The sequence below is a fragment of the Chrysochloris asiatica genome, unplaced genomic scaffold (assembly GCF_000296735.1).
Source record: "Chrysochloris asiatica unplaced genomic scaffold, ChrAsi1.0 scaffold00009, whole genome shotgun sequence".
NCBI classification, from domain to species: Eukaryota; Metazoa; Chordata; class Mammalia; order Afrosoricida; family Chrysochloridae; genus Chrysochloris; species Chrysochloris asiatica.
Genome location: NW_006408527.1, coordinates 23159955 through 23172198, shown reverse-complemented (window position 1 = coordinate 23172198; position 12244 = coordinate 23159955). Strand labels below are relative to the sequence as shown.

General features: G+C 50.0%; 1 protein-coding gene across 1 annotated transcript in view; it reads right to left on the bottom strand.

Moving 5' to 3' along the window:
* KIF21B (kinesin family member 21B) overlaps positions 1-12244 on the bottom strand; it is a 55292-nt gene that overhangs the window by 16350 nt on the left and 26698 nt on the right. Inside the window, exons 10-19 of the mRNA XM_006834156.1 lie at positions 9849-9912; positions 9526-9744; positions 9056-9137; positions 8623-8740; positions 7643-7834; positions 5664-5863; positions 1981-2088; positions 1288-1356; positions 539-771; positions 215-362 (exon numbers count right to left, since the gene is read on the bottom strand). Of these exons, the coding sequence (XP_006834219.1) occupies positions 215-362; positions 539-771; positions 1288-1356; positions 1981-2088; positions 5664-5863; positions 7643-7834; positions 8623-8740; positions 9056-9137; positions 9526-9744; positions 9849-9912 (1433 nt within the window). The remainder of the gene's footprint in view (positions 1-214; positions 363-538; positions 772-1287; positions 1357-1980; positions 2089-5663; positions 5864-7642; positions 7835-8622; positions 8741-9055; positions 9138-9525; positions 9745-9848; positions 9913-12244) is intronic.

The following is a 12244-nucleotide window of genomic DNA, read 5'->3' as shown; positions in this document are numbered from 1 at the left end:
ATAGGAGAGAGACTTCAGGGAGTCGCCTGGCCCAAGGATCACACCCTGACCGCAGCTCCCAGCCCCAGGCAGCCAAGAGGGCTCCCAGCACCTCTGGGTTCCAGAAAGGGGCAGACAGCAGCCGGTAAAGGAGAGCTCTGAAGAGCGAGCCAAGTCCCGAGCTGACAGAGTCTGGTACAGAAGGGAGAGGAGGGGGAGGGGGCCCAGGGCTCACCTTGATGAACCGCTCCATGTCGGCCTCCAGGTTGACAATGGTCATCCTTTGCATGACAATGTCGATGATCCTCCGCTCCAGGGACTGCCACTTGAGCCTAGCAGCCTTGCTGAAGCTCTGGCTGGCTCCCTTCTTCTGGAACTTTTTCCTGGGGGGACAGAGGCACAGGGATTGAATGGGACCACTCAGCCTTGGCAGCAGCAGGTGCCCCCCAGTTGACAGTCCTGGGGACTGACCGGACTCTCACAGAGGTTCATGCTCCCTCATCCTGCTCTGCCCCTACATCCCTTCTGCCTTCCTCACCCAAGCCAGGGTACCCCTTACCTGGCAGGACGGGTGCCATTTATGGTGGATGTGGGGTGGTCCCCCAAGAAGTGGTTGATCTTGCGGTTCCACTGGCGTACGATGCTGGAGACAGAGCGAGCTCCCGACTCGGCCTCGGACGAGGTGGTGCTGGCAGATACCTCCGCCCCTGAGTCCAGCATGGGTGGCTTCAGTGCCGCACGCCCTGCCACCCGCTCGGACATGGGCTTGGCCAGGCGCCTCAGTGCAGACACCTGGGGGCAGAGAAACAAGGGGCCAGGTGAGGATGGTACCCTGGAGCCCCGGGGAAAAGTCCATGCAGAGGTGTCAGAACACAGAGGTTGTTTTGTCCTGGTCTGGGACTGGGTCTGCAAAAGGGACAAGGAGGCCTGTTTGATGTGAAAAAACCATGAAAGAAACTTGCACCTTGTGTGTGTGTGTGTGTGTGTGTGTGTGTGTTTTGTTTTTAAGTTACCAGCTCATCATTTGGGAAAGGAGCCTGTAGCCTGCCCTCTGACCTCAGCTCCCTTGATTGAGAAGGGCCCTGCTGACAACATGTGACGTGTAGTGACACTGGTGGTGCTTGCTAAGTGAATGAAGAGGGAGACAGGCTACAGGGAGACCCCATGGACTTGTGTCCCCCTCATCCCTGCCCCTGCGGGCTCTGGAAGACGGGGAAGTGCCCCCTTCTTCTCTTGAAAGTCAGAGACACCTTATGAGCACAGCAGGGTCTCACCACCCTGCCTTTAGCGCACCCACCACGAGCTCACCTCCTGGGTCTTCCTCCTCAGGACTATTTCCTGTTGCCTCTTCTGCGATTCGAGAGCACGGATCTGAAACTGTGGGTGAAAGATGAGGGGTAGACCCAGATTCAGATGCTTAAGCCCTTTGTGGGTGTTTGGAAAAGAGGAGGTGGGTTTCAGATTGATTGTCAAGCAGCCCAAACTTACTGATAAAGTGAGACCTAGGATTTAGCCCATGCAGTGGGTTATGAGTTGGGTTATTCACTGAAAGTTTGGTGGTTTAAACCCACCAGTCGCTCCATAGGAAAAAGATGAGACTATCAGTTTCCATAAAGACCGGAAGTCCTATGGGTCCTATAGGTCGCTATTGGCAGCAGTGGGCTAAGGGCTAAGTTTTGGGTTTGGATCCAGAGGTCAAGTGTAAGCACCTTCTTCTGTAAGAGCAATCGCTTGGCCTGCTCCCCCGCCCAGCAGTGAGGAACCCTGGAATCGAGGGCTCAGTCTTACAGGGTTTCTCTCTGGGGCTGCATTTTTCTGGTTCTGCCTTGGCCTTGGGGAACCTCTCCCTCTCTCCAGGTCTTGCGTCCTTCCTCTGTGTCATGTCAGGGCTGGTCCAGTAGCCCTCATGGCCCTGCCCTTCTCTAACATATGACCTCTACTACCGAGGACAGCAGGGCCAGGAGTGGTGCTGGGACTCCTGTGACCCAGAACTGCCCTCACCTCCTGCCGCCGCTGCTCCTTCTTGAGCTGGGCAATCTCCCTGTTCCTCTTGGTCTCCACCAGCCGCCGCCGCTGCTGCTCCTCACGCATCTGCTTCATCAGGGCCACCTGGGATGGCAGAGGGTGGTGAGGAGGGTGATAGTGGGTGGCTAAAGGGAGTCAGGCAGGACTGGGAGCCTGCAGGGCAGCACAGGGGACTTGAGCTAGGGGGTCTTCACCCATCCTCTGTAGGAATCCAAGTTATCCCACCACCTGGGCTACCTGCTGGGAGGTGCACCCACTCTGTGGGTTCCAACCTGGTCCCCATTGCTCCCAATGTCACAGCCTCTGGTGGTCCTCACTGGTATTACCTAAAATGGATAACCCCACTGGGTGGAGCACCTGCCTCCCTACCCCCAGCAGCCTGAGTGAGAGTGCCAGGGCTAATACCAGGGCCATGATCACAGTGATGAAGCTAAATGTCACCATCATTTACCGAGAACATACTATGTGTCAAGCAATGATCCCATGACCATCATGTGAGAGAGAAATTGTCCTATTTTATGAGAAACTGAGCCCCAGAGAGGGAAAATGACTTATCCAAAGTCACACAACTAGTACTGGATGCTAGAATCTGAGCTTGAGTCATTTTGTCCCCAGGGATGACACCAGGGCAGTTCAGAGCAAAGCTGGGGATCAAGCAGAGAGAGTGCTTGAACCCTGAGGTCCTCAGAGGTCTGCGCAAAGACAAAGAAAACACCAGACTGTGGCTAGAGATGGGCCACTGAAAGCATACAAACCTGGGGTCCTGCTGCATCTCCCACCCTTAGGAAACTGTTCTACTCCACCCAACCCTGCCCCATTCCTGGTGCTCAAAGTATGGGAGTGGAAGGTACCCAGGGCTTCAGATGTCTTCCAAGTGCCAAGAATATGACATTTAAATAGGGCTACCCTGCCTCTCTCCTGAGGGATGGTCAAGAAGGGAAATGGCACAGGAGGGAGGGCAGGAGACCCTGAGAGGCCAGTGGCTGGCAGGCTGGGGACTCTTCCTCAGAGGGCAGGCTCCAATGGAGAAAATCTAGAGAGGAGGACTTCAGAGTCTGGAATGAGTGCTCCCCAAAGGACAGGGGCTGAGTAGACTAAGTCAAGGCCTAGGTTGGAAGTAATCTTGAAAACCTTAGTACACCATGAACTGCCTGTGAAGTGGAGACACCACCTGTCTCTGAGGCTTCCCCAGGAAAAACTCTTTTCCTGATATAAGACCCATCTGCCTCACTTCATGTGTACTGGCAGAGCTCCATGGATGATGGAGAGTGTATTCCAGACACATGGCAGAGCTGAAACAGGTCAGAACATGCCAGACCACCATTGCTCTGAAGTAAACGGCAGTGTCCGCCAGTCCTGAGTTGCTGGGGCCCTGCAGCGGAATAGCAGGGGATGTGGGGAGGAAGGAGATTCACAGGGCTCACAGTATAAAAGTGCTGCACCCTCTGGCATGGTCCTCAGGTCTTCTTGTTAACCTCTAGTCCTGTGGTCAGAAATTCAATCAGGGTGGTAGTGCTGTGCCCTGGAGGAAGAGTCCTAGGCATTGTATAATTTTTCCAGGATCCAGAGGCATGTGGTTCTACAGGGTCTTCCAGCCGACATGTGGGCTGGCTGGGACACGCTGGATTGCCTGAAAAGGCATCTTTCATGGGGCAGCCAGCACTACTGGCTCCAGGAATCGGTGCAGAATCACAGGCCCACAGATAGGTGAGCTGCTCAGCATGAGGGAGACAATAAAGTCCCATTCGTCCTCTCCTTCTGCATCACCAGGGGGCGCCAGGGGCCTCGGGTGAACTGTCTGACTTGAATTTCAACTTCCTCTTGGCAGGCCTCTGAATCAGCACCCCACAGGGTAGAGGCAGAATGGAAGAGAAAATGGGCTCTTTAGGGCCAGCCCAGACCAAGCTCATCTAAGCACAGGAAGGCAGGGCATTTTGCCATGATGTCAGGCTGATGAGCCCCCAGACTTGGGGACAGAGCCTCCCCAAGCGAGGCAGTTCCACCTCCTCTCAGAACCTGTCCCGGCCATCACTGCATTGCTGCCTTTCTTTGCTCACTGGTCAGCACCAGCTTGATGGCTCCCAGAATCCATGTCAATGAGCTTCAGTCCCAAGCACATTCAGGTTCCTTTCAGGTGCCCCTGTTTTCAAGGCCAGTTCACCCCAGAGAGAGCATACTGAGCTGCCACAGCGTTGGGTAGTGCCAAGGGGTACCAGGAGCCCCTCATAGCAGGAACACTGGACCAGCAAGGCCAGGAGGGGAGGGAGAACCTAAAGGAGAATGAACCTGAAGCATCCCAGGTAGGAACCACAACATAGTCCAAGACTCCAGGCCCCAGAGAACAGAAGACTTTGATTGAAGACAACATAGAAAAAGGAGGCATTGTGCTGCAGAAAAAGAGCTGTGGTGGTACTGTGGGATAAGCATTCAGTGGTTCAAATCCACTAGCTGCTCAGATGAGGTTGTCTGTTGCCATAAAGAGTTATAGTCTCAGAAATCCAATACAGAGCCATTAGGAGTCAAACTCGACATGATGGCAGTGGATCAGTGGGTAGCTGCCACATAGAACACACAGGCTTGGAAGACAGAGAACTGAGTTCAAATCCCAGATTTACTTTTTGGTAGCTGGAATGAACTTCTCTGAGCTTCACTGTGTAAAATGAAGCTTATCCATAGAAGAGCAGAAGAATTGAATGTGATTATGTGTGTAAAGCATATATCTAGATTAGCCTAGAGCCTGGCCACAGGCGTAACAGTGGTAATTATTATTGTTATTCTAGGCAAAGTTAGAGGACCAGTGGAAGTGTTCAGTGTCAGAATTCTTGCTTTCCATGAGGGAGATCTAGGCTTGATTCCCAACCAATGTACCTATCAGTCAGTAGAGGCTCAAGTTTCAGCAGAGCTTCCAGACTAAAAAAGTTAAGAAGAAAAGACTGGCAATCTACTTCTGAAAATCAGTCAATGAAAACTCTGTGAATCACGACGGTCTCATCGTGTACGGAGTTGTCATGAATTGGGGCTGTCTGGACAGCAACTAAACAAACAGGCAAAGTTGCAAACTGGAGGCAACTGTGGTAGAGCTTCCCACTACAGGGGTGCAGTGTTGAGCAGAGTCCGTGTGGCTTGTCAGCTGCCCCCTGTGATGGGCCCAAATACTGGAGGAGGGATGTTGCACCCTGGCCACGACTGTACCTGTCTACAAAGATACCAGCAGCCCTGATCATTTTTAACATGCTAAGTGGATTCTTAGCCTGTTAAAAAGTTAGAGAATGTTAAAAATACCATGGACTGTCAAAAGAACAAACAAATCTATGTTAGAAGAAGTATAACCAGAATGCTCCTTAGAAGCCAGGATGGTGAGACTTAGTCTCTCATACTTCAGACAAATCATCAGGAGGGACCAATCCCTAGAGAAGGATTTTGATAAAGTTTGGTAAAGTGGAGGGTCAGCAAAAAAGAGGAAGAGCCCAATGAGATGGGTTGGTACAGTGTTGGCAGCAATGGGCTCAAACATAACGATTGTGAGGTTGGCGCAGGACCAGGCAGTGTTGCGTTCTGTTGTGCATAACGCCACTATGACTCAGAACAGACTCAACGACAACAAGACGACATAGCATGGCCATCCTGAGAGACTGCCCCTGCCCTCCCGCAGACCCTACCTTGGCCTTCTTCATCTCGGCCACCTCGGCCTGCAGCTTCTTCAGCTCCCTCTCATAGCGTGATTGGTTCTTGAGCAACCGCGCATGTTCCTTTTGCGCAGCCTGCAGCTTCTGCAGGTCACGGTTCATCTCCCGAAGCCTCTTCTCATAATCTGCCTTGATCTTGTTAGCCTTTTCTTCTGTGTAGCACTCCATAGTGCCTGGGGGTAGGAAGAAGGGCTGTCTGTACTATGGCCCCCAAGCATTCCAACCAGCCCAGGTTTAGGCAGGGAATCAGGGGACCTGGGTCTAGTTTTCACTGTGTGACTGTAGACAAGTCACATCCCTTTCTGAGTCTCTGTTTCTTTATTTAAATCCGCCTATATGATCCCCAAGAGCCCTTCCTGATCCAATATCTCATCGGACTTGGGATTTTGGAGCCCCTGGTCACCAGCTGCCAAGAAGGTTCTGTAGGTCATCCATGCTGGCTGAGTTCTGACCCAGGAGTTAGTGTTGGAGAAATGAACTGGGACTCGTGGGAAAGAGAAGACAGAGAGAGTGGTGTGGGCTGGAAGAGAAGGAATGAGCTCATTCTCCACCCTGGACCTCTCCTGCCCTGAAGTACCCACCATGTGGATCTCCAATGGAGCAGGTACAGAACTGAACACAGTCCCTACCCCTCACTCTCTACAGTTTTCCTCATTTCAGTAAACGTCATCACCATCTTTTTGGAGTTTAAGCCTTGGAGATATCGTGGTCCTCTCTCCCTCACACTCCTCAGCCAATGAATCAGCAAAGCCTTGTGACTTTACCTTCAATATACATCCAGAAATTGACCACTTCTCACCACCTCCTGCCCAGGTAATAACTCCCTGGGATCTTTAGAACAGTTTCCTAACTGGTCTTCAGCTTTCACGTTTGTTCTCCTACACAGCAGACACGGTGATCCTTTTAAAATGATTTTAAATTTCAGATCACATTTCTCTCTCATAACTTCATTCCTTTCCATTTCCCTGAAAGTATAATGCAATGTCCTAACAATGGTTGATGTGACCTAATTCCACATTACCTCTGACCTTATCTCTAGCTATGGTCCCACTTTCACCGACTGTCCCAATTCTCACTGTGTTCCAGCCATTCTGGCCCCTCCTCCAATATGCTGTATACATTCCTGCCTCAGGGCCTTGGCATCTTCTGCTCCCTTTCCTAGAATGCTGTTTCCCATCACACACTCTGCTCTAGCACTATCTCACCTTCTTCAAAGCTTTGCCCAGTGCAGCCTGCCCTGACCATCCAACCCACCTCTGTACTCTATGTATTCCTCCCCTGCTGTCTTATTTCCCATAATACTTATCACCATCTGACATGCTATACAGACCCACTGTGGTCCAGTCAATTCCAACACAGAGCTACCTAGCTCCATAGAGTTTCTGGGACCATAAATTTTTATGGAGCCAGATAACCTCATCTTTCTCCCTTGGAGTAGCTGGTGGATTTGAATTGCTGACCTTGCAGTTAGAAACCCATCACTTAACCCTCCCAGTTATTTATTTTGTGTGTCTCTTCCCACTAGAGTGCAAATTCCACGAGGGCAAGAATTTTGTCCATTTCAATATCCCTGGCACCAAGAATAATGTCTTGTCTATAAGATATGTCCAATAAAGCTTGTTGAAAGAATGCATAAATAATTGATCAAATGAATGAGCAGAAGAGCAGGGTAAGAAAGAGAGGACACAGAAGGAGGTTTGTAATTAGATCCAAAAGAAAGAGCCAAGGAACAGAATGTAGCAGGAAGGCCAAAGGGTGTCATGTTCGTATCATCAGTGTACAACAGACCCGAATATGTAAGACGATAGTATAAAACTTATGGAGTTGAGATGCAGTGTAGAAGCTAGGGTTAAACATAAAAATCCCCTTGCTCAGAAGACCAGGTAAATGTTAAAGAATGCTAGCTGCTGGTGGTGCTTCTGATGGGTTGGGTGGGGGCTCAGGGAACTCACTGAGGTTCTGCAGTACACGGTCACGCTCCAGCTGCGTGTCCCGGATCTTGTTCTGCAGCAGGATCAGCTTCTCCTCGTACTGGTGTTTGAGGGTTTGCAGCCTCCGCTGGCTATTCTCCAGTTCATCGATGAGCTTCTGCTTGATCTCAATCTCACAGGTCAGGTCTGCCAGGTCTGCCTGGAAGTTCACCTCTGTGGGGGCAGAGCCAGGCTCAGTACAGCATGGGGAGCAAAGGGTGGGGTGGAAGTAGATGTTCCAGTCTTGGGGGGCTTGGGGACCTGCTCTGGATGGGGTAATAAATCCCATGGTGGAATAGCACATGCAATGAGCAGCCCAGAGATGCAAGGCTAGGGCTCAGAGTTGGGTAGGGGTCTAGGTGTTCCATTGAACCCCAAAGGGTAATATCCACTTGTCTTAGATGACATGGGACCCAGTGTGGGCAGGGCAGGCTGTGGGCCATAGATGGCAGCAGGCAGAGCTGAAGGGACAGGAGCTCCCATTTGGAGGAATGGTCTTTGGTGCTGGCCGGACCTAGATTTACACCCCAGCTCTGCATCTAACAGATTGGGGAAAGTGACTAAACCTCTGAAAGCTTGATCTTCAATGGAAATGTAGGCAACACTCAAAATATCCACTGTGTAGGGTTGCAGGACAGAAAGAAGCAATCCATGTACAGGGTTAAGCTTCACATCGTGCCTGGCTGACAATGAATGCCCAGTACTTGCTGCCACTACTGAGTGGTTGTTGTTATAATTATTATCCTCATTATTATTGGTGTCACTTCCAGGAGATCGGGGCCCTGATCCACCACTATGAGAACTCAAGCAGGACCTGACCCCGCTTCAGGGGACAGCCCCCAGGCTCAACACCCAGCTCAGACCTTCCAACTAGCCAGGTGAGAACTTACTCTGGGTCCAGCACTGCCCAGGAACCCCACCCCAAGCACTGTCCCTCAGGTCCCCATCCAGGCCTCACATACCCTTCTCCTCAGGGTCTGAGTCTGAGTCCACCAGGCTTTCCTCACTGCCTGAGTCCTCGTCTTCATCCTCACGGCCTTCCTCCTCCTCACAGCCGCTTTCGTCTCGCTCTTCTTCCTCCTGGGCACCAAGCACTGTTAAGGGTGGGCTGGGCCTCGGGGGAGGGGAACTCAGGAGCAAAGGTGTGTCTGGACACAAGAGCTCAGATGTGGAGTATCTCTGTCCACTCTCACCCACCCGGGAGAGCTTCCTGCCTGCATCATTCATTTGGGACGAGGTGGAGACTCAGGAATGGGGGTCACATGGCAACCAGTCAGAGCTAGCAGGAAGCTCAAAGGTCAGCTGGATGCAGACTCGAACTCCCTCCCCGACTAGGCACATGTAAGGGACTCGGGGACAATGTGTGGTGTGCAGCTGGCAGGGATGGTCCCTTACCTCCTCAGCCTCATTCTCATCAGTCTCCTCGCTGTTTTCCTGGTGGAGCTTTGCCCTCTTTTTGAAGGCGTCCTTCTCTGGGCTGCCATGGAGGGAAGGGTAGGACAGACAGGTGAGGAGGCTATCCTGGCCTTCAGCATGTGTGCAGGGGAGATGCAGGAGTGGGAAAAGAAGATGCTTGGCCAGAGCTTGGTCCCTGCCTTGTTGGAAATCTAGCTGCTTTTCCAGCTCCCGACTCAGAATTATGCCTGGTTAGTCGCAGGACTTTTCCTTGGAGGAAAACAAGGCACTAGAGATGGCTGGATAGCCCCTACTCACAAGGCTGAGCAAATGTGCTCAGAGAATCCCTAAGCAGTATGAGCTGAAGCCCATGGGGATGGGCCTTTGGAGTAGCACCCCCGAACCCAGGAGGGCAGTCATTCTCCTAGGGGGTTCTCTGTGAGGGGTCTGCACCTCTCTCACCCCCTCACCTCTTTCTCCGCTGCCGGCTCTCCTTCTTCTTTAACCGCTCCAGATCCTGCTTGGCTTTGCGGATGACCTCAGTGGCATCCTCCATGGAGCTGGCTGGGCTGCCCCCGAAGCTGGGGGGAGCTGGTGATGAACCCAGGGAGTAAGGGCTGCGAGCAGAGGCCCGTGACAGATTGCGGCGGAGGGACTCATTCATGGCCTCACTCTCCAGCAGCTTCGTCCTGTATGTGAAGGACCAGTGGGGGGCCGCCCCGTTAAGTTGGCATCACTCCTGGCTCTGGTCAAGTCTCCCCTGGCCTGCCCAAGCCTGCTAGGGGTCACTCACCGCAGTTCCTCAATCTCCCGGATGTAGTTCTGGATCAGAGCTCCAATAGCCTCGTTGCCATCACCTGGAAGGTGAAAGGTCAGAAGAGGGTACAACACGTGAGGAAAACAACAGCAAGGGCCTTCAGCTCTGAGAGGACCTGACATCTGTGCCTTCCACAGGTTGGCACCTACGGACCTTTTCTAAAAAGGAATCTAGACCAAAGAAATACTTTCTTGTACCAGGGGACTTCAAAAAGTTTGTGGAAAAAATGGAATAAAAACTTAATGAAATTATATATGACAGTGGATATTTGTACATGGGCATTGACCTTTGCTGCAAATATATCCATGAATGAGGTGGCGCATACAAGGAGGCAAAGTTATGAAAACTTCTTAAGACAATCCCGGGTAAGCAAGGCATTACTAAAAATGAAGAACAAAATAGGAGGCCTCTCACTTCCCAATCTCAAAATATACTACACAGTCATAGTAATCAAAACAGCCTGGTCCAGGTACAACAAAAGACATATAGATCAATAGAACAGAATTGAGAACCCAGAAGTAAATCCATCCACCTATGTATGCTCAATTGATCTTCAACAAAGGTCCAAAACACATTAAATGGGGAAGAGAAATTCTTGTCAATAAATGGTGCTTGATTCCAAACCTGGAAATCCACTTGTAGAAGAATGAAACAAGACCCATATCTCACACTATATATAAAAACGAACTTAACGTGGATTAAAGCCCTAAATGTAAACCCTAGAAATATAATCAATGAAAAAATAGGGACAAATATAGGGGCTCTAATACATGGCAAAAATACTCTCTCAAACATAACTGGAAACTCATAAACGTCTGAAGGCAAAATGGATGAGTTGTTGCTGTTGCTAAGTGCTGTTGAGTCAGTTCCGACCCACACAAACCCTGTAGAGGGTTTCCGAGGAGCGACTGGTAAGCTTAAACTGCTGACCTTGTGTTTCAAACTAACTTCGTAGTCCAGAGCATTAACCCACAGTGCCTAGGACCTTGTAAAAATCAGACATTTATGTGCATCAAAGATTTCAACCCACAGACTGAGTAAAGAATTTAGGCGATGACATATAAGACAAGAAGACAGTTTAATTAAAAAATGGGCAGAGGACATAAACAGACACTTCACCAAAGAAGACATTCAGGCGACCAACAAACATATGAAGAAATGGTCATGATTATTAGTCATTGTTATTGTTGTTAAGTGCCATTGCGTTGATTCCGAACCATAGTGACCCTGTACAGGGTTTCCTATGAGCAACTGGTGAGCTTGAACTGCCAAGTTCAAATGGCTTTGCAGTCTGGAGCATTAACCCACAGCACCACACCATTAGTCATTAGGGAGATGCAAATCAAAACAGCAAGAGATCATCTCACCCCATCATGAATAGTAAAGTTCAAAAATACCAGCAAACACCAAATTCTGTCAAGAATGTGGAGAGTCTGAGACCCTCCTACACTGCTGGTGGGATTGTAAAATGGTGACATCATACTGTGGAACAGTATGGTACTTTCCCAAATCCACAATAAAAAGGAAAAAAAAAATTAATTGAACTTTTCCACAAAATTTTTGAAGTCCCCTAGTGTATTGTACAAGCACCTTTGGTAATAACAAGAAATTTGAAACAACCTAAATGTGCATTAATGGAGGATGGTTATAATAAATTATTCATCATTCTCACACATGGAATACCATGCCACTGTTTAAAAGAATTAAGTAGGCTTATATGTATTGCCATGGGCTACCAAAAGAACCAACAGATCTGTGTTGGAAGAAGTGCAGCCAGAGTGTTCCTTGGAGGCCAGAATGGCCAAACTTCATCTCTCATACTTTAGACATGTTGTCAGGAGGGACCAGTCACTAGAGAAGGATATCATGTTTGGTAAAGTCAGAGAAAAAGAGGAAGACCCCAGCGAGATGGATTGGCAAAGTGGCAGCATCAATTGGCTCAAGCATGGCAACAATTGTGAGGTTGGCCCAGCACCGGGCAGTGTTTCATTCTGTTGTACATAGGGTCACTATGAGTCAGTACCGACTCAATGGCACTTAACAACAACCTATATTTTGAGGGCGTGTGGTGTCTGTGTATGATAAGCAATGGGCTGCAAATCACTAGGCTGTTGGTTCAAGTCCACCACTGCTCCGAGGGAAAAAGATGAAGCTTTCTGCTACCACAAAGATTTATAGCCTTGGAAAATCCTACACAGGGTCGCCATGAGTCAGCACTTAAAAATAACAATAATAGGACAGAGTAGAACTGCTCTGTAGATTTTCTGAGACTATAAATCTTTATGGGAGCAGGTTGTCTCTTCTTTCTCCTTCAGAGTGACTGGTGGGTTTGAACTGCTGCCAACCAGGGTCCCTCACGTGTGTGTGTGTGT